We start from the raw sequence: 23,127 nt of genomic DNA on the forward strand, positions 1-23,127 counted from the left end.
TGTAATGTTTATGCTTATGGTTGTGTCTCTCACCTTTAAAATAAGTTATATTAACTAATTGACCCTTGGATAATATATTCTATCGTCACAAGGCTAAGAGGTGGGAAATAAATTTATTTCATGCATCTGTTCTTTCCATATTAGTGATCAATTTGGCATTTGAAAATTTATCAATATGATCAGTTTCATTGTTGCCTTAACATCAGTTTCAATATTTCCTTTACAAAAAAATGTAAAATCAGAAAATAGATTACCAAAATATTTCAATGTTTTATTATATATATATTTTTAATATAATTTGGCTACAAACTTGGTTGTAGTCTAAGACTACAAATTTCATTAAAAAAAAAAAACCAAAATAACATATTTTGAAAATTTAACTGTTAGATTGCTTGTTTATTACGTTCTTAACACACATGTCAAATTTCTTGTCAATCAGCTCATAAACTTATTTTTTATGCATATTTTAGACTACAAAAACTTGAAATTTAAATATTTGATTGATAAGATAGTTATCAATCTTTGATTTTCTGGAAAATTTGCAATCATGGATGATATAAAAAGAAAATATAATCCAATGATAAATTTATCAAAATTCATATTTAATAAGAAGATATTGAGTGAAGATGTAGGTTTAGACTACGATCAAGTTCTTGTTGCCAAATTTTATTCTTTTCTTAATAAGTGTGTGTGTATATATATATATTTTGCTGAATTTCTTAATAAGTATATTTGTAGTTGAATTGACACTTCATAGTTTTTTCCATGGAAACATGTAAGTTCAAATCACCCCTCCATTATAACTATCAAATTTATCACAAAAAAAAAAAAAAAACGTAACTGAAAAAAAAAAACTAATGTGTAATGTCTCAACTTTTAACCAAACTATTTAGTTCTCTATTTTTGAGACATTCTAGAAAATCATATGAATCAATAATGTGGTGTCTTCAATCGAAGACCTCCAGATCTAGGTCGCAACTCATAACATCAATGCTTTGATTTTACATTCTACAACGCTTAGAGCATATACGTCCGGTTTCTAGAAAGGCCAACAAGAAATTGACCAAACTGTTTTTGTTTCTCTTCAAAGTAAAAAATAGTGGGTTGTGTTAACGAGCACTGTGCGGTGCCCGTTAACCACAAATTTTTTTTACTCACATAAATTTGTCTTTTTTTTGCTATTCATGTCAATTTTTTCAGTTTTGTAGTACTATTCAGAATTTTTTTTGACTTTTTCTAACATTATTTTTTATCTTTTTTGTCCTTAACCAGCATCAGGCGGTGTTGGTTAACATTCTCCAAAAATAGTTGGACTTGGACACAACCTTAACTTAAGCACGCGCTATTGTTTAGCTTTGAAACGAAAAATTGAAAAGGGGAGAAGAAAAGAAGAACCGATCCGTTAAACGAAAAATTGAACCCAAACACGCGCTATTACTTAGCTTTGAAACGAAAAATTGAAAATGGCAGGAGAAAATAAAGACCGATCCGTCAAACGAAAAGTTGAAAAAATAAACGAAAAATTGAACCCGACGTGAATCGAACACGCAACCTTCTGATCTGGAGTCAGACGCGCTACCATTGCGCCACGGATCCTTGATATTAAAAGTGGGGACCATATAATTAATATACCAATGCTAGAAGTTTGTGAAATATTTATGATCCAATCAACACCATAGTAAACCCAATTAAAATAATGATACTTATCTATTTTAACTCACTATTTCATAACTCACCATACATCTCATATCTTATTTTTAAAACATAATCGAATAAAATCACTCTCTAAACTAGTTTGAAGATAAATCCTACAAACTCCTCATATATCTTTATATTGAGTGTAAATTTGAAAATATAATTGTTGAATTGCATGTTCTTATTATATACTTCATGGTTATAAAATTTCAAACGTAAAATTATTTATTAGAAATAAATTTATTGATCAAATAGTAAATAAAATTTGATTTGAACAAAATTTTATATGCATGCTAAGAATATAAGGAACATGAAATTCAACGGTTGTAATTTCAAAATTTACAAAAAAAAAAAAAGATATATGAGAAGTTTGAAAAGTATCTCTCGAAATTATTTGAAGAGAAACTTTGTTCTATCAAAGCCTCCTTGACCGCCATTACCACAATGGCAGGAGCAAATCCACTACTAGAAGAAGAAAAAGAAAAAGAAAAAAAGAAAAAAGAAAAAAGAAAAAAGAAAACAACAACAACAACACAAAAAAGTCAGCAAGATGAACTATTGGTCTAACCTTCCCCTTCATATTTTTTTTGCTTTTGATGGTTACAAGAGACCATGTTGTAGATTCAGAGACACAAGTCAACATGATTTCATAACCAAAGACATTCACTTCTAACAGAGAATGAAGTTTAGCGACAGAAACAAATTGCATTGAATGTTCAGACATTAAACCAGACAAAGCACAACACTAGGAAGACATCATCGAGCATAGCAATAATAGTTACGGTACAGGACAGCAAATTGTCGTCCACAACACTACCAAGTGAATAGAAAGAACACAGAGACCATGAAGAAACCTTTTTTTTTTTTAATTTTTTTTTTGTAGGAGTCAGACTTAGGTCCAATATCCAGTAGTATTGGACCCATAGAGATGATGACATGTCTACTTTTGAACACATGTCACCATCTGACCGGGTTCAGTGCACTAGATGCACTAGACCTAAACCAAGTCTTATTTGTAGTAACAGGCATGGAAGTAGACACCACCATGTAAACTAGTTAAATGAGAACATATCATTCCTCCTCAGATTCAGACTCAGCACTCTGGAGCAATTCAATGAAAGGTCGAGCATTCATCCATATCTGAGAGTCTTTGTTGCCTCCCTTCAGGTATGTGAAGTGGACACCACCAAGCAAACTAGTTAAATTTCATCTGTAATGTTCATCCATTTTCCCAAAAATTCAAATCCTAGCTTTTTAATCCTTTTTTTTTGGTAATGTTTTCAAATTAAAATGTGTTTTTTAACGGGAAAGTTAGAGGTGGATTATGATAGCCTAATGGAACAGATCTCAAATGAATAAAGTGTTAATTTTTGAACCACAGATAAGAACTTAAAATCGAGTCAAATCAGAGATGGATAATTAGTAATTAATCCATATGTAAAATCATTAAGTCTAATTTTCTTTTCTTTACCATAGCTTTTGAGTAAAGTTGTGATGTGCCTTTTGTGTTAAAACTCATTTCCCTCTCCATTGTGTGTGTTTGTTTCTATAAAAAAAAAAAAAAAAGGTCTAATTTTCTTTGGTTTAAATCAATTATTTACGAGTACATAATAATAATAATAATAATAATACCTAAAATAAATAAATAAGAATTCAAACCAAAAAAGAAGACAAGTGGAGCGATTTGCGCCGAAAAAGTAAAGATAAAAAATTGTTAACATCAATGTATAGGAAAGACCTCTTCGAGCATAAAAAGAAAAAGAAAAAGCATATCGTGTTTCACGTCTGTGTAGTGAATCTCTAACAGCCTGTGAGCCCTACGCACCATTGAGACCAAGTATTGTGATTGTTTTCACTTCATAAACCTGAAACACAATATATCTTCTCGGCCAGGTCGAGAATTGATATTTAATTTCTAGATTTGATGCTTTTAGGTCTTAAAGTCTTTAAAAAAGTCCTTACTTTTACGCTGAATTTTCACACCCCTCAGAGTAGATGTTGTTTATTTTTTGAAACAATACTAGCAGGGCCATAACTTTTGTCACAAAAAAAAATAAAAAAATAGTGGGTTTATACCTCTACTGCTTACAACTCGCTAAATGACAAGTTATGTAAAAAGTTGTGATTCTAAGATTTTTCTTGTTTGGGGGACTAGTGAAGTTAGTGTGTGAAAGAGTATGCGGATTTTCTGTGAAAAATTAGCATTGCTGGTAAATTGGTAATCTTTATACATCCTTGGCAATAATGTTCACTGTTCAGATTGACTGGCATTCTTTGAAGCAATCAAGTAGGCATCTTCAGACTTCAGCTATAATTGCCTGACCTTGGAATTAAACTAGGTATATTGAGCCAATTTGTACTCAGGTTGTATGGTTTTTTTTGTGTGTGTGTGTTGTTCTTACGATGGGGTTTTTTAATATTGAAAAAGGTTTTTGGGAAAAGAACTTAAGAACCATTACAAAAATAATATTGCAAACCATAAAGAATGTTTCAGTGCCAATCACCGAAAGAATGATTACCTAAAGCTCATAAAAGTTAAACAGCCTAAAGCCACTGATTAGTAACTAGTTCAAAGGATTATGGCTTCTTATATAAACTGAAGAATATGAGCCCCTCGATTGATTTGTTCAAACTTCAACGGCATTTCTCTTCAATGGCTTTTGGTTATGGCCTATCCTAAAGGCAACCATAGTCCAAAAGGGAGGCTTAGTAAGACACAGTTGTTACCAAGATTTGATTCTCTTTGTAATGGTGGGGTCTCAGCAAGCAAATCAAGAAAAGAAAATCAAAAAGGGAGGCGAAATCCCATGTCCACACCTACCTTAGATGTTCTACGCTCAATTGGAAGTCAATATATATATATATATTCTTACAAATTTGCAATCGTCAAATGTTTGGAAATTTGAATCAAAGAAAATCTATAATTAAGGGGTGTTTGGTAGATTAGTTCTAACACATTTTTACACATTTTAAACAACATTACATACTTTTTTACACACTTTTTCATCCACACATATATCAAAGCCAAACAACATAACTCAAACGCATCTCTCAAACACCTCCTAAGTGAAAGTTTCCGTGTCCCTTTCCTGTGACTACCACACTTTAGACACGCCTTATTTCAATCTTCTACATTTAATTCTCATCCACTATTCTTTTTCCCATGCAGCTAATAAAAAAAAAAAATTGATGGGACATGCAGCATGAAGACTCAATGTCAAGTCTTTTCAGTGAGAAATGAGCAAGCTTCTCGAGTTGAAGAGAAATGGGCACCAAAATGAGCAATGGTAGTTTTACACTGAGTGTACTAGATACACAATGTCATGTTAGTTAAAATCATGTTTTAAAAATATTATCTTAATTAAAATTGTGAAATGGCATTTCAAAATACAATTTCATCATTTTAAAATTATAACTGAAATCGTATTTTCATTTTACAAGAAGTGTGTAATAAGATTTAATCCAATTGTCAATAGAGATTACATCCTAATCAATGAGTTTGAGCTCAATATACACCTCATATTCCTAAATTGTTATAAAAAAAATTGTAAAAATTTTTGTATACTAATTATTTGATTTGAACTTCAGAAGAAAAAGAGATCTAATAGATTCATGTTATGTGTTATTTTTTGTATTTGGCGTAGAGGGAGTTTTTTGGTATATTTTGGATTGGGTTACATGAGATGCGTGTCTAACGTTGAACTGTATAAGTGGTTTTTTATTTTTATAATTTATTTCAATCAACCAGTTCTTTATTCTTTCCAATTCTTTGTAGTTATATCACCAAAAAAAAAAATCTAAAAAATGTTGTGGAATATTTTCTAGACTTCTAAGAAAACCCTAAAATATTGGATTGATAAAAACTCAATCCAATTAAAACCCTAAATTGTTTAGAGAAAAAATATTGTAACTCGATCTGCTGAATTATCATTAATGATTTTTTTTTAATAGCTTGAGAGTTCAATTTTTGTAAACTAATCATCGTATACACCTAGATTAATTGTCAACATTAGTCACTTTTAATCTTTCACACAATTACACCACTCTCCCTCATTTTAAAAAGCTAGATTCTATATTTCCCAAATACATCATAGGATTTTAGTAATAATACTTGTTACATTTGTTTATGTTGAAAGAAAATTTTCAAAAAAAAAAATCCTATTTATGGTCAATATTTATGTCACAAAAAGATTGAGTATATTGTTATCAATTAAAAATAAACGTTTGCAAAAATTAATTAGTTATTTTGCATTTCCAAAAGTAAGAAAGAATGATTTCTAAATGAAAAGATAAAATATCAAATAATAGAAACTTAAAAAAAAAAATTATTTAATTGATATTTAAACATAAGAAATACCTCACTAATATTAATTGACTTAGGCGAATATTAAGCCAATTCTGCTAATAAGAGGGGGAGTACTGCTTAATTGGTTTGCCGAGGGTTGAAAAGGGACTGGTGTGTTTTGTGTGTGAATGTGAAAATGTTTTATGCCTGAGCCCAGAGGTAAAGTATTATTTTACACCTTTCTCAACAGCAGTGTTTTGTCAACTGAAAATATTTTCAATTTGATCAGGATTTTATTTTAATTTGCACAAACACTCAAAATCACTAAAAATATTTTTGGAAAAAATATTATTGGCTGTGCTGCCATAAACAACCTAATTAAGAGCTAAAACTTACAAATTTTTATTAAATTACCAATTATCTCATAATCTTAAACTATTAAAATATGATAAATTTAATCATTTAAGCACGTACTTCTAACAATTTTTTCCTTGGAATAGCAATATTGCCAAATGACCACTGTTATTCCTTCGGTCAGAGGATTGTGCCCAGTGTCCACTAAGCTCATTCTCCACTGTTAATGGTCTGGAATCTAGAACTACTATCAAAGTCTTCCTGCACATGGACACAAATGATGATAAAAGCCTAAAATATTGAAAGTCCAACACAGCCCCCAAAACCACTTTAACAAAGAGCATCTTGCTCCACCAAATTAAGCCCTCCCATCCCCTATATATATATTATCAATCATGTTCAATCGTATTAATTCATTCTACCTTGTAGAGAAAAAGGGAATGGGAAATATGATGAAAGGCTCAAGGGTTTTCATGCTTTTGCTAGTGATCATCATGGTTGTTTTTAGCATGGAGGAGGGTGTAAAATTGGCCAAAGCTGCAGGACCAAGCGCTGCACAATGCAAAGAGGAGAGGAGGCTTGGGATTAATGCATGCAAGCCAGTTGTTTATGGCAAGCTTCCAACGCCAGAGTGCTGTGAGCGTGTAAGGGTTACCCATATTGAATGTGTTTGCACTGTCGTTACGCCAAAGTTGGCTGCCCTTATTGATGTCAATCGTGCAATACGCCTCGTTGAAGGTTGTGGTCGCAGGGTTCCTCGCCACTTCAAATGTGGGAGTAAGTACTCTGTCTCTCTTTTATCTCGAGAAATTATTCACTCTTATAGGATGAGTCCTTCCTTTCAATCTTTATATATGTTACAAAATATTGGAAAATTGGACTAACTCTTATTTTGAATTAAGCTATTTTCAATCAACAGAGAGTTGAATTAACCAAGTTAATTAATTACATATAGTTTGAGATGAAAAGTTTTGGTCTTTTTACCTAAATTAAACATTTAGTTAACTGAATACATGCTTTGTGTTTATGACTTCTTTTTCTTTTCTCCTTTTTGCAGGTATCACTACTCCATGAATCAAAGTTGCTAATGCTTTGTTGGCTCTCTTTTCTGGTTACTATAAAAATATGATTAGCTATTGTCAACGTGGTTAGAGAGAGGATGGGTAGCCTTCGATCCAACAGATAATAATGGATTATTATTATTAATAATAAGTTCTTGGGTTATTTCCCAGCCTTATGATTGATGATTATATAATGTACTGTTCTTTCTATGGATTAAACTTATTTATTATACTAAAGAATATATTGCGGGCTTAGTTACATTTTTTTCATTCCTTCGGATATCTCAGCATCATCATTTGCGGGTACGACAGATAAGTAATTTCTCTGTTTTTCTTTTGTGGGTTTCTGATGGATAGAAGTGTTAAGAATATGAATCCTAGTAAATCACCATTTGTTGAAGCTATTGAAGATAAAGTTAGAGAAAAAGAAAGTCTCACATAACATCAGATAACTAGAGTTTATCCTTTTTTGTTGTAATCTTTTTATTTTTCAAATGCTTGTAAGCCTAGAGATTGATTTGGCTAGCTTTCTTTACACTGTTTTTCAAACTAGAAGAACACTATGGCAAGGAATGATTTTTTTTTTTTTTTTTTTTTTTTTTTTTGTTGAGAAAATTATTTTATTTTATATTTTTTAGAACCCAATTTACTGCTGCTTGGGTATTTTTGCTTCTTAGGATGCAAAATGGTGAAAAGATTAAAGATTAAAGATTTCATCATTCATTTTCACACACACACACACACACACATATATATATATATATATATATATATATATTTTTTTTTTTTTTTTTGAGTTTCATTCATTTTCATATTTTGACAGTAAAATTTAGCCAAATGTGTATGGTTTTTAGACTCCTTAAACACAACAAGATTAACTTACTTATTTAGCCAAGTGATTAACTTAGGTAAAATATGCAGATCTAGGTTAACACAAATAAATCATATCATTGTAATAGTGCGGAAAATAAATAACACAACGATATGATAACCCAAGAAAATCAAACTGGTAAAAAACCTGGGGAGGATTTGACCTAGCTATCCTCAAGGTAAAACAAATCTACTATGAAAGAATTGAAATTTACACAATAGCGACTAAGACTACTAACATCCTATTGCTACCTCGAGTAGGACGCTTATTACCACGACCATGTGACAGCTCCGAGTCCACGGACTACTTTTTTCTTGGATTTCTAGCAAGCACAAGCACTCCCGCTTGTATATCTTTAAGCTCTTGAATCTGCAACTGAAGTGATCACCAAGCTCTTAACATCAATTTAGATCTTGATATCCCTAAATGTATATGAAGGAAAACACCTCTAGATCTCACAAGAGATTCACACACACAGCATAAAGAGTCAACTTAAAACGTGGTTAGGGTTTTCCCTTTTATATTTAAGACAAAACATAAACCCTACACGTCAAACAAGCTTGGGCCGAGTTGAAAAATTCTGCAGAAAAATAATCTGCACGAGTTTCGATCGATCGAGTCTAATTTTCGATCAATCGAGCCAGACAGATTTACACAATAAATCCTACAGAACACTCGATTCCAACTTTACACTTAAACATACTTTGAGTAAGTCTAAAACAAGACTAAACGTTTTGATCATGGTTTCAAAACAGGGGCACGAACCTAAAAAATTTCAAAATAGGGGCATATTGCCAAATATTTTTAAAAATAGGGGTAAAAGGCTAGAATCCCCCTTTTTATTGTTCTTTAGTGTTAATGTATTGATCCACTCACATAGCCAACAACCACTCATAAGTCACATTTAGCAAAATAAAAAAACCACTTACAAGCCACAAATTTAGTCAAATAGTCAAAGTACAAAAGACAACTCATAACTCAACTTTATATCAAATCAATACAAATTATACAAACACTTACAGCAACACTGCAATAGTAAAGAAACTCAAAACACTAAAACCCATTAACCCCCCATAGGCCCACACACACACGGTCAAACTCAAAGGCTCAAAACTCAACTACAAATATTAGAACATTATAACCCCACAGCCCCCACACACACAGTTTAAGATTCAAAACTCAATAAAAAAAATCAAAAGATAACTCCACACACACCCACAGGGCAAAATTTGGGAAACAGTACAATAAGGGAAAAATTTTAGGACGAGGGCATGCGTTCAAACTTAATTTGTTAGTTGGACTCTTTTTGGAAGTTGATTTTACTAAACTCGACTTCCTACTAAAAATAGTTCTAACGTGGATTAAAAAGAGAGGAAAAAGCCAAGTAGAAACCACTAAAATCGAGTATCGCATACTCGACTTCCATTAAAAGTCGAGTATATTGTACTTGACTTCTATTGCAGTTAAAAAAGAGGAGAAAGCAAGTAGAAACCGCTAAAATCAAGTACAGCATACTCGACTTCCATTAAAAGTCGAGTATGCTGTACTCGACTTCCATTGCAGTTAAAATTTTTTTTTTATGTCTTGTAACAACTGCAATCCGAGTATTCTATAATCGATTTGCCTAAGCCTTCACTCTTCTCTCTCTCTACGCCGTTCTTCTCTCTCTCTCTCTCTCCGGTGTCTCTCTCTTCCTACGCCGTTTTCTCCGTCCATCATCAACCAGCAGGTTCGTTTTCTCTCTCTCTCTCTCTCTAATGTGATCTGTTTCTCTTTATTTATTGGCTGAAATGGGTTTTGATTTGGTTTTTGGGTTTAGTTTTTATTTGTTCTTGTTATGCCTCTGAATCTTCTAATTATTTCTTTCTCCCTTTTCCACCTATATAATCTACCCAAATCATGATTGCTTTTCTATGAGTTTAATAGTACCTTAGTTAATTTGTGTAGATTGCTAATGGTTGACTGAAATATGTTAGGAATGATTCAATTTTTGAGATGGTGGACACAGGAAGTTTACAACTTTCTTATGTACTAATGGTTGACTGAAATATGTTAGGAATGATTGTTTTTTTCTTATGTGCTAACTTTTATTCAATGTTAGGAATGATTCAATTTTTGAGATGGTGGTCAGAGGAAGTTTACAACTTTCTTATGTACTAATGGTTGACTGAAATATGTTAGGAATGATTGTTTTTTTTTCTTATGTGCTAACTTTTATTCAATGGTGGGCAGAGGAATGATTCAGTTGTTTGTTAACCTTTTTTTTTAATAAGAAAAGGTCTCAAAACTAGAATAAAATTTTTCTAAGGCAAAAATGTAAAGTCTTTCCGTCAATTTGTGTCAATATGTGTTTGGCAAATTTGGCCAAAGAATGTGCCACAGAATTTGCTGCCCTCCTAACATAGCTAACAAAAAACTGTCCAAAACCCCTCCCTATACAGCAGATATTTTCTTAGATATTTCCCAACCTGGAGCTGTTAGTCCTTGAGTCCATAATGGCTTTAATGACATTAACATTATCCCCCTCTAATATGATCTCCATGAAACCTGCTTCCATTGCAAATTGCACAGCCCTTCTACCAGCCAACACTTCTGCTTCTTTGCTATCCTGCACAATGGATGGAGATGCTTTAATTAAATGAACTTAAAACTTAGATGAATCAATTGATTATAGTAAAATTAGAGGATTAAAATGAATTTTGGTCAACCTTAAAAGGTTTTAATTTACATTTTTGCCAATTTTTAATTAATAAGATCTAGAAAATGTTACAAAATGAAACACACGGTAACAATGCGCATGATAGTCAAATTCAATGTAATCAAATCAAACGCAGTAAATTTTATCAATAATAATAAAAAATAAATCAAATGCAGTAAAGGTATCAAAAATAACCCCCCCCCCCAACCAAAAAAAAATCAACAAGCTGTTTATCATGGCATCTTGATTTGGGTTGGACACTTGTACTTGCACATATCAAAAGCCTTGATATCCCTCTCTCATTCTCTCTCTGTGGCTATCTGGGTATGTAATAGAGCAAGCCCCACTGTATTTATTTGTAGCTTTCTCAAACAAACTAGAAGTTTTCAGACTTGTCAATTACTCCAAAAAAAAAAAAATCAGAGACATAGATAAACCTCACAAATCAAATCACAAAGTCACAAGACTCACAACAAGAACAGAGCACCGACTTAAAACTTCGATACATACTTGTTTTTGTTTTATTTGTTCTTGTTATGCCTCTGAATCTTCTAATTATTTCTTTCTCCCTCTTCCACCTATATAATCTGCCCAAATCATGATTACTTTTCTATGAGTTTAATAGTATCTTAGTTAATTTGTGTAGATAGTGCTCTTAAATGTTAGTTGTTTCTTATGTACTAATGGTTGACTGAATTATGTTAGGACTGATTCAATTTTTGTGTTGGTGGGCAGACGAATGTGGTAGTTCAAGCCAAGTCATTTGTATTGTTTCCCTTGATTAATATTGTTCTAGTAGAGCATAGCTCCTCTTTATCCATCTTATGCTTGAGCTTGACTTTTTGATCTCCTTTTCTTGTTATGCCTTAAGTCTTCTAATTATTTCTTTCTCCCTATTATTTATAGCTGATATGACACATAAACTTTTTGCAGCCTGACGTTAGATCCTGGACCCATTGATCGTAGTGTATTGATGGAACAAGCTAAACATTGATCTGAGTTACTGTGGAACCCTAGGGGACAGGTAATTGCATGAGTTTTCTTGTACTATGCATTCATGTCACAACTCTAATTAGCCATAAATACTAAATATTTGCATAAGATTTTCATCTATTGTTATAATATTTGTAGGATCCTCCTGGCACACTGGATTGTCGAAGTCGCCATGAAGAGTTGAGACTTCGAGATCCTATGGTAGATGATCGTGTCCTTTCCATTGTGAGGTTGCTTAGTCTAGAGGGTTTGCATTTGGTCCCATCCATACAGCTTGACCATGCACTGATCACTGCATTTGTAGAGCGATGGCGCCCAGAGACCCATACATTCCACCTACCACATGGTGAGATGACGATCACATTGCAAGATGTGGAAGTTATCATGGGGTTGCCCATCAAGGGTGAGGCAATGGTTGGGCCTTCTAAAAGAATTTGGGAAGATGTGTGTGCTGAAATGCTTGGAATTCAAATTCCAAATGGCCCTCAAACTGTGCTAAAAGGTCAAAGGATTCTAATACCTGCACTTGTTGAAAGAATCAGACAACCACTGCCTCCAAATGCCAATGAGATTCAAGTTCATTAGTATGCTCACTGTTATATACTAGCCCTACTAGGGGATATGGTATTTCTTGACAAGTCAGGAGATAGGGTCCATCTCATGTGGTTAGAGTTCATGCAGAACCATCGTAATCCACGCAAGTATAGTTAGGGTAGTGCAGCCTTATCATGGTCGTATAGACAGTTGTGCAATGCAACCGACAAGAAGGCAAAGCAGATTGGCAGACCACTAATTTTGGTCCAATTGTGGATATATGTCAGGTTCCCACATATGTCCCCACAGATAGTGCCCTAACCCGAGGGTGTTTATGGTCCACCACTACCACCAATTCCTCTTGCTATGAAGTAAGTATCTATTGCATAATTAGTAAAACTCATGTATTATGCCACATTTTTATACGTAAAAGGCTAATGCTAATGACCATGCGATGTTACTTGCTTGTAGGTGGGCAGGGGCGATGTGTACAAAGAATGCTCCCACGCACGTGCTTTCCGCATATTGCAATCAACTTGTCACGACACGACCCGACCGGGTATAATATTTATACGTCCATAACATCTTATGTCCTTTAAAAAGTTTTTCATTGCCAACTATTGTGGTACTGGTTATGCAAATTATGGGATATTATTTGAATGTGGTTGCTTTACTTGGTGGCTTTTGTAGGTTAAGTGGGAGCCATACGGAAATGACTTGAGCCACATTCCTCCTAGTTTTAGCATTGAGGGAAGTAACGTGTGGAGGTTGACCATTCCACTTATATGTTTTTGGCTTGCAGAGTTCCACTTACTCGATTGTGTCCTGCGACAGTTTGGGCTAAAGCAGGAACAACCCACAAATGCTAATACCAATCGTGCTTTGCACAAAATAGATGCAAGGGGCAAGGTAGAGAAAAATTGGTCGGTGGAACATGCAGTCCATATTCAAAAGTGGAATGATCGTGACGAGTACGTTTGTAATGCACTTAGGATGGAGGAGGTGATGTCATGTCATCATCCATATATGGTGTGGTATCGTAGAATCACTCAATTGTATATCAACCGTGCTAGTGCTAAGATGGACATTTTGGTAATGTGCATTAATTAATTTTTCACTTATATGTTGTGTTTGATGTTATGTATGTGTTGTACTTAATATATGCCCGTAATTTAATGACAGCTTGCAACCCAACTGGCTATCCTCAACTTGTTCAATGAAGAATCTTATGAATATAAGTTCATTAAGAAGGCCCTTGAGGATGTGGATGAGGTTGATTGTATTGATGTGCCAGCCAATGATGAAGTAGCAAACTAGACTGAAATACCAGATGTAGGGCCCAATACGAGCTCAGTTGCTCCAATGACACGTCATCGACCTGCCCCTACCCTTCCTCTGGCCACTGTGACCCTTGTTCCACCTGTGTCCACCCCTGAGGACATAACCAGCCCTCCCATGCCACCCATCCCTCCCATTGACACTGGATCTCACTCGCTATTTACCTATGTTGAATTTGAGTCCTCCCCACACACCACCACCGTTGACCACAACTCACCCACCGCCCCGTCCTAGAGCTCCCCCTAGATAGTTATACCCACACCTAGCCTTCAAACACCCCACGTTGAGCTCATGTCTACCAGCCCAAGTCAGACACAATCACCTCCTACCTCCTCTACCTTGATACATGTTCCACAAGCCACGCATCCACATGACAGTGACGTTGAGTAGGGGCAAGGTGACCAAGCTGAGCAGCCACAGGATGCAAACGCTGACGCTCCACCCAAACGGAAATCGACTCACGCCATCCAACCAAGGAGATGCAGCACAGGTTCCCACCTGGTATTCCAAGTGCTTTACTCTGATTTTAATTCCATATATTTTTTGGGTATCTTTGTGCATGAATTTGTTTGTTTGTAAAAGCTTAAAATATAACATTATGAGCAAGTAACAGAGCATCTACTGGCCAAACAATACACTAGACGCAACCAGAAAAGAAGTAAACGCGGGGAGGGTGCACCCTAATTATTGGAATCCTATAAGGGCTGCTGCAGTCTTGAGATTGTTATTGTAAGTGGGTCAGCTCTTTCAAGTTCCCAAAACTTAATGGAACCAAACCAGATAGCTTATTACCAGTAAAATTAAGCTTCACCAAACTACTCAGCTGGCCTAAACTTCTAGGGATTGTGCCTGTGAGCATGAGTTAGAATACATTTGTAGAAGACTACAAGATTTTGAGCATTCTTTGAATCATATTCTGACCACCTCCAAGTCTTTGTTAGTGAAGTAAATACCCCGATGCGGAATCCACAATTTTTACCATCACTCATTATACTTTCATGTCGCCTTTTTTGAATCTCTATGCAAAAATGTCTATCTTCTCATTTGATTTTCCCCCATCTTTACAAAGGACACTCAGTGTCAGCCAATGGTTCATATTATCAGACTAAACTAGGGGAATTTGTGTGCAGAAGTAGCTTCATTTTTGTAGAGAGTTTTGTCTGAAATATAGCTCTGTCAAGTCTGGTGAAAGCATTAGTGTAAATTCCGAGCAGCGGAGTAGTATCTCAACAAGCAAATTTTCATTTGAAAACAAAACCAAGGATGTTGAACATGTGCTTCATGTTGATAGTATATGATGATGCGAAGAAAATCAGTAGGCTGGATGCTTCGGACTGGAAAGGACTATTGGTTCTTTCTACGGCCTGAAAAAGAAAGAAAAGCGTATCAAAGGCGACCGGGGCTGCCGGCCAAAAATCCTCCGATGGCAAAGTTAGTTTTTTCCTCTAAGTTATTTGAGTTCCAACTTTTTTGGAGTAAAAACTGAACATACCTTGGGTTTGTCTGAAACAGCCTTTATATAGTGTTATCATAGGCGGTTACCAAAATATGAACTTCTCCTGGCTTCAAGGAGAGATAGAAATCAAACGTAACTTGCATAACCGTTTGGAAGTTATGCTCTTGTTTCACAACGGATACCTGGCGGTTATGCGTGGGATAAGGGATTATCATATCTCATTTGGAGATTTTCCTAAGTGTGACACCCTCGTCCTTGAGTTCCTCAGTTGGGCGTGCTTTGTTTCACACGCGGGGGCTGTTTCGCCTAACGGGTGAATTTGCTCAAGACGAGGATGTCGACACTCTGGACGAGTGCATCACTCTGATGGTGCGTACCTCGTCTTGAGCTCTTCTTCCCTGGACGAGGCACTTGTAGGTAAGTTTCTGAGGGCGTTTACAGTAGTAGGTGGGCTATGGACGACCTGTATGGACGACTTGGAGATGGGCTAAATCATTCTCCTATCAGTATAGTTGTGCAGAAATGTGACTGATGGTAGAGTGCCATCCTTTTCACCTATCCCTTGATATTTGTGGGTTTTTTTTTTTTTTAGAAACGATATTGGTGGGCATATGTTTTGGACATATTCCCTTGTAGGAAACTATTACTTAATAATAACAATAATAATAAAACCTCCTTTGTCCTTGAAGTTGGGTTTTTCCTTTTTTATTTATTTTTTTGCTTGTCGGTGGTTTCAAAATCCAAATTCAACATGATTTGTCTTCTATCTACTCATATCCAGCTGATTTCCCTTTTTATAATGAGAAAACAATTGAGTATTGGAATCCATGTCGTTTGATTCATTATAATCTAATTTTCCCAAAACTTCCACCACTATTTATTTTAACTCAAATTAACACTAAAGCTTATATTTTATGTAGAGCTACAATCTTAATTGCAATTACGTCACCTTTGTGAATGATTATAGCATTCTGTAAGGTACGAGTATTATACATCATAAGGAAAGAAAAACTTTTTCTATCTTCTGGGAGATAAATCATTTAAATTGGTAGATTTGTGTATACATTTAATTACTTTAAATTGATTAGTCAATATTCCACTGCATTATAAATTTCTAATTACATAACGGCTTTGAAAAGTGAAAACTCTCAAGTAAAAATTTTCACATTTCTTGTCCCAAAAACAAAACATAGGAATAGTATGCTGCGTGCTCCAAAATTATGTGTATAAAAGAAAAGCTTCTCACATGAAATACGAGTATGGCACTAGTAAGTTATCTGTCCTACTTCTCACTACATATGCACAAAATACATCATAGACTATTACTAACACTAAGAAATTCTAGAGAGCCTTCAGTTGCTTCATTGCAGCTAACTCGATGAAGAAGATTCTGAATTTCATCAACCCATTTCTGCTTATGATTCTTGTTCTTGCACTTGAACTCTAGAAGACCTTGTGCAGTTTTGAGGCCGAAAGAGACCTCGTCTGAAATTTCCCTTTCTTTTCTATATGGCCATGCAGCAACCTCATCACAAACTCCATAAACAACGCCTAGAAACAACATAAAATATTCAAAGTGAGAAAGAACCTAAGTGTGGAAATTTCAATATAACAAAGTGCCCCAAAGAGGGGAAAGTGTAGAGAATTCTACATTGTAAAGAAACCATGGCCAATGAGCTCTAGTTCAAATGTCACCTCCTTCTTTTATAAATAATGGAGTGGAGATTAAGTTTTGGATTCAAGATCATAAGTATATCTTGTTTTTTCTTTAAAAATAATAAATAAATAAATAAGTGAAGAAAATATGCAATAGTGACAACCAGAAACAATGCCAAGTTTAGAGACTTGAAGCTTGATAGGAGAATGATTTAGCCCATCTCCAAGTCGTCCATACAGGTTGTCCATAGCCCACCTACTACCGTAAACGCCCTCAGAAACTTACCTACAAGTGCCTCGTCCAGGGAAGAAGAGCTCAAGACGAGGTACGCACCATCAGAGTGATGCACTCGTCCAGAGTGTCGACATCCTCGTCTTGAGCAAATTCACCCGTTAGGCGAAACAGCCCCCGCGTGTGAAACAAAGCACGCCCAACTGAGGAACTCAAGGACGAGGGTGTCACACTTAGGAAAATCTCCAAATGAGATATGATAATCCCTTATCCCACGCATAACCGCCAGGTATCCGTTGTGAAACAAGAGCATAACTTCCAAACGGTTATGCAAGTTACGTTTGATTTCTATCTCTCCTTGAAGCCAGGAGAAGTTCATATTTTGGTAACCGCCTATGATAACACTATATAAAGGCTGTTTCAGACAAACCCAAGGTATGTTCAGTTTTTACTCCAAAAAAGTTGGAACTCAAATAACTTAGAGGAAAAAACTAACTTTGCCATCGGAGGATTTTTGGCCGGCAGCCCCGGTCGCCTTTGATACGCTTTTCTTTCTTTTTCAGGCCGTAGAAAGAACCAGTAGTCCTTTCCAGTCCGAAGCATCCAGCCTACTGATTTTCTTCGCATCATCAAAGCTTACACTTATTCTTCTTGGAGAAGGCTCCTCCAACATGTTTGCTTTTGAATTTAAATTCAGAACAGAAAGATTCATGAGATTTCTAATCTCCTTTGATATAGTGCCTCCCAAGAGATTGTTATTGAGAACAAGCCTTTGCAAAGAAGTTGCATTGCCAATCTCCTTAGGGAGAGAGCCCTCTAACTGATTATTCCCAGCTCATAAGCACAATCCCTGGAAGTTTAGGCCAGCTGAGTAGTTTGGTGAAGCTTAATTTTACTGGTAATAAGCTATCTAGTTTGGTTCCATTAAGTTTTGGGAACTTGAAAGAGCTGACCCACTTAGATTTGAGCTCTAATGAGCTCAATGGTGAACTTCCTGCATCTTTGTCGCAAATGTTGAACCTTGTGCGGCTTTATGTTCAGCAGAACAAGCTATCTGGTCAGGTTGATGGGATGTTCTCCAATTCCATGTCCTGGAAGATTGAAACTATGAACTTGAGTACTAATTTTTTTGATGGAGAATTGCCACGATCTTTAGGCAATTTGTCCTACTTGACGCATTTGGACTTTCATGGAAATATGTTTGCAGGGGATATTCCACCGGACCTTGGAAATCTGATTCAGCTCGAGTATTTTGATCTTTCAGGAAATAGGCTTTCTGGACATATACCAGAGAAAATATGCAGCCTAATCAACCTGTTTTTCTTGAATCTGTCGAAAAATAGGTTGGAAGGGCCTACCCATACTTGCTGCAACAGCCTTATAACCTTGTAGAACACATTAAAGGCTTTAGAATTGATCCCTCAACAGAAGCATGTGCCATTTGGTAATAATAATTAACCCTGTGTTAATCTCAAAGCTAACACCTTTACTACATTAGCAGCTTTTCAACTATAGGCACCAACCTGTTTTTCTTGAAGCTGTTCAGTGCATTTGTTTTCTCTTAAATGAAATGTGTGTGTGTATATATAAGATGCTATATCTTACTAATCTGTCTATGCTGTATATTGTGTTTTATGCAGGCCGCACTGCAATGATAGGCTTCTTCATGGCTTATATAGTTGATAGCTTGACCGGGGTGGGTTTGGTTGACCAAATGGGCATCTTCTTTTGTAAAACTCTACTGTTTATAGCTGTTGTTGGAGTCCTTCTGATCCGGAAGAATGAAGATTTAGAGAATTTAAAGAAACTACTGGATGAGAATTTAAAGAAACTGCTAGATGCCCTTCAAATTCAATCAGCAACCTCCTTTGCTTATCAAAAAATAGCATGTTCTTGTCTATTTCATGTTATTGTAGTTACTCTGTTTTAGTGAAGAATGTTGAATTTAAATTCACATCCTTGTAATTTAGTCTTTTGATTTATTAGTTCTTGTGCCTTTCCAGTTACAAGTTTCTACTTTTCTGAAATTCTCTGAACATGTTTTCTTTTGAATTGAGTCTGAAAAGATCATGGTGGCACTGTGTAATCATCTAAACAAGGATACATGCAGCTAAGTAAATAAGGGAAAAATAAGCTTCCAACAAACCAGTTCCACCCAGCTAAAAGTGATCAGACTAATGTAGCAGGCTTCTTCATTCTTACATTACAAATAGGTTTCTTCATCATCACACAGGTCTAAGCCAAACTTATGTTTCTAATAAAGTATTGCTTGCTTTTAAAAAAACAAAGGGTCTGAGCCTAAGTTATTTATCTACTATTTCCTATTAAATCAAGAAAGAGTGCATTTTTCCATTAAAAAGCTGCTGTCACTTAATAATCAGTCATTTAAGATGACAAAGACCCTCTAATATCTCTATCCTAAACATCCATTTTTGGAACAACTTCGTAATCAAAAATTAAATAATGTATTTGAAATTTAGTCCAGAGGTTACTGACAGTCTAATTCTAGAATTTAAACAAACAAAACACTTAATAACAGTGCTCTTGCTGGTCATCCATTTTTATTGCTGGTCATGCTGATTCAGTGCTCTTGCAGTCTTGATTTTTTTGGACTAGTAAATATTGACTCTCCATTAATAAATATTGACTCTCCTTCCACCGGATGTGGTGATGCACCTAGAATCAAAGAAGAAAAAGCAGTGTAAGCAACATTATATAATATATCCATGGCTTTTTTTCTTTTCTTTTTTTGCGATAAAAGATTAGAACTTTATATCTACAGCTTGATCATGCTAAGATTTAATTTGTGTAGATTGAAGTTGCAATGAAACTTTCAACCCTCAGAATTTTCTGGACTAGTACTAAAATCACTGTGATTACAACATGTGCAAGTTAGATATCTTCCAATGTAGAAGAAAATCTAGACTACTACTAACATCACCGTGATTTATACCGAGCACCAATTAAATACCTTAAAAATATGAATATTCTCAACAACATTAAATAGCCATGTGTAACCAACACCAACTAATGGCATAGAATGACGTTTAAGATATGTGAAACCCACGCCCCTACCCAAAATGAAGTAAATGTCAATACAAGCCCTACCCAAAAAAAAAAAAAAAATTGTCAATACACACATTGAATATACTTGGAGACTTATAAAAGCACATATAAAATAGGTTAGAAATTGTTCAACGCTAAATGTTTCTATCACTACTATAGCTTCTATTATCAAGAGCTTTTGGCACTCCTAGTACATGGGACAGAACTGCTGACTTCCAATAAGTATATCCCAAAAAAAGAAAAATTGCATGCGTTGCTTACCTAGTTTGGAACATGGTTGCTTGTTGATGCATGAATCACATTCAGACATCTCCTGCGGTTATGGCCCTCTTCATGACACACTCCACATTTCGGCTTGGGTTGACTCTCCTTCCAATCCATCTCATTTCTTATTCTTGTTGACATAGGTCGACCTTTGTCTCGCAACATTTCAGGGTCAGGGTACAACTTTGGGCCGACAACCTCTCGCCATAATGACTTATCCTTGGGCACACAAAACTCATGTGAATAAGTGGCAAGTCGCTGTTGTAAAGTATAACATGGGTCAATATACCTCATTGCATTGACATGTTCCCTGATACAAACTGCAATCACATGTGAACAAGGGATCTTATAGATTTCTCATTTGCCACAAGTACATGTGTTCTCCAGCAATCTGACTTCATGACTATGGTCTCCCCCATTAGAGCTGTGTGGATTATGTGTTGTGCAAACCTGATATACACCGTTCTGCTGGTTAAATGGCCTCACATAGTGTCTTGTCTCTTTTTCGTAATTTGCTTCATATTTCTCCATGGCATGCTTGCTGAACTTCTGACCATGTTCAATATCACCCAATATTTTAGTGCGCCAATCATTGAAATAGGTGACAAGTTTGCACCAAATATAGTCAACCAATGCAGATATGGGTAGTCCATGTGCACCTTTTAGAACTCCATTGAAACACTCAGACATATTGGTAGTCATTGCCCCATAGCGGCATCCACCATTATGTGACAGTGTCCACTTATCCAGACCCTCCTTCGTTAGATAGGAGTATGGCTTCTTTTTTGCTATATTGGGATTGGGATCCTTATTGAATTTGAGTTCAACTTCCTTAAGGCAATCCAATATTTTTTCAAGTTTGAGATCTTGATGCTTGTATCCTGCTTTTAAGGCCAAAGACTTTAAGAATTTGTCATTAAATTAAGTGTTGAAGTTGCTGGCCACATGTCTAATGCAATATCTATGATATACTAATTATTGGGCCACTGGGCAATGGATGATATTACACCTTTATGTCGGTCTGATATTATGCAAATGCCAGAATTGGGTACCACATCCCGTATTGCAGTCCGCAAGCATTCTAAAAACCATCCCCAACTGGCCCTCGTCTCATCATCCATAACCGCAAAGGTAAGCGGAAAAATCTCATTATTAGCATCGGTAGCCATTGCAATCAACAAATTTCCTTTATATTTTCCATAAAGATGAGTTCCATCAATACTAATCATTGGCCTACAATGTGTGAATCCAGCAATGGAAGGAGCAAAAGCCCAGAACACATACTTGAATATAATAGTACCCGGTATGTCCCTGTTGATCAACCGAAACTTTACTTGTGTACCTGGATCGCTATCCTTATATGCCAACAACAACTTCTGCAACTTTGGTACGACTCTTCCCAATTCCCGTGTATGTTTGCAATAGCCTTTTGTTTCGCATCCTATATCTTGTAGTATGATATATTGTGGTTAAACCTTTCCTTCATCAGATTTTGGAGATCCTTTATTTTGCTGGTGTGATCTTTAAGTACATATCTATGCAGTTCTTTGGCAAGAAAATTCGAATCCATCATTCTGCCATCTTTGTTCACCCCAACTGATGGACAAGTGCGAGGACCGCCGAATACTTTGACAGCCCATAATCCGTTAAGCTTCGGTTGCGAGAATGCTCGGACTTTCCATGCACATGACTCATTTGCGCACTTCACACACAATCTTTTCTAGTTAGACCACTCAGTTATATAATTCTTATTGTTATCCAGAGAGTAAACTATTGATGCCTGTTTCACAGCCTCTTTATTAGGGAAGATCAACCCTTTGCTAAAATTCATTTCCTGCCCCCAACTTGATGAAAATGGTATCTCAACATTTGAAGGATCAATTATATTATCCCAAGTGTTTGCATGGAATGACAAGCCATGAGCTTCATATGTAGGGACCGTAACATGATCACCATCGCCTATATCATCTTGAAACTCTATAGCATCATCATCATCATCATCCACGACATCATCACAGACATTGTCAACATTTTCATAGTTTATAGTATTCTCGTGAAAGTCATCTCTCCCAATCATCTCTTCATACTCATCTCTACCATGATCAACATCATCTTCGTCTTGCTCTTCGCCTTCCCCCCCTAGAGATTGAATATATTCTTGTTGATAACTAGATCCGCAAGCCTTCATTGGAGTTGGTGTCTCTTGACATGGTAGTGTATAACCCCCAACTATAGTACACGGGGTAAGAGTCGGATGACTATCTGCATGTAATGATTGGAATTCTTCCCCGCCACCACTCTCCAAAGTTGTTTGTTGCACATCTTCATCGCCAACTTCTATACGAGACTCCACACTTATATACAACTTAGCAGCTTTTAATTAGGGCGTAGAGTTTATCTTGTCAAACATAATCTTAACATGCTTGTCTCCTTTTATTTCAATAGGTGTGAAGACAATACGGTCATTGAACACTGCAAGAGGAGCACGATATGTAATTTTTATGTCTTGCAACTGACGGTCCAAATTCAGCTCTTTCATAATTTTCTTTTTCAACTCCTTCAAATTGATCTCCCGCCATTTTTTTAGCTGAATAATTTCTAACTTTGTACCAGGCCCTTCATAT

At 35.6% G+C, this 23,127-nt stretch overlaps 1 protein-coding gene and 1 non-coding gene across 2 annotated transcripts; one reads left to right on the forward strand and one right to left on the reverse strand.

The window, feature by feature from the left end:
• Positions 1-1,524: 1,524 nt before the first annotated feature.
• Positions 1,525-1,596, reverse strand: TRNAW-CCA (transfer RNA tryptophan (anticodon CCA)). The gene has a single exon. It is a non-coding gene; the product is annotated as a tRNA-Trp (tRNA).
• Positions 1,597-6,540: 4,944 nt separating this feature from the next.
• LOC142612793 (uncharacterized) lies at positions 6,541-7,651 on the forward strand. The gene is made up of 2 exons (XM_075784952.1): positions 6,541-7,111; positions 7,392-7,651. The coding sequence occupies exons 1-2, from the start codon at positions 6,730-6,732 to the stop codon at positions 7,406-7,408; spliced, it is 399 nt and encodes a 132-aa protein (XP_075641067.1). The 5' UTR covers positions 6,541-6,729; the 3' UTR covers positions 7,409-7,651.
• The last annotated feature ends 15,476 nt before the right edge of the window (positions 7,652-23,127 follow it).

Source organism: Castanea sativa, chromosome 10 (genome assembly GCF_040712315.1).
Source record: "Castanea sativa cultivar Marrone di Chiusa Pesio chromosome 10, ASM4071231v1".
Classification (NCBI taxonomy): domain Eukaryota; kingdom Viridiplantae; phylum Streptophyta; class Magnoliopsida; order Fagales; family Fagaceae; genus Castanea; species Castanea sativa.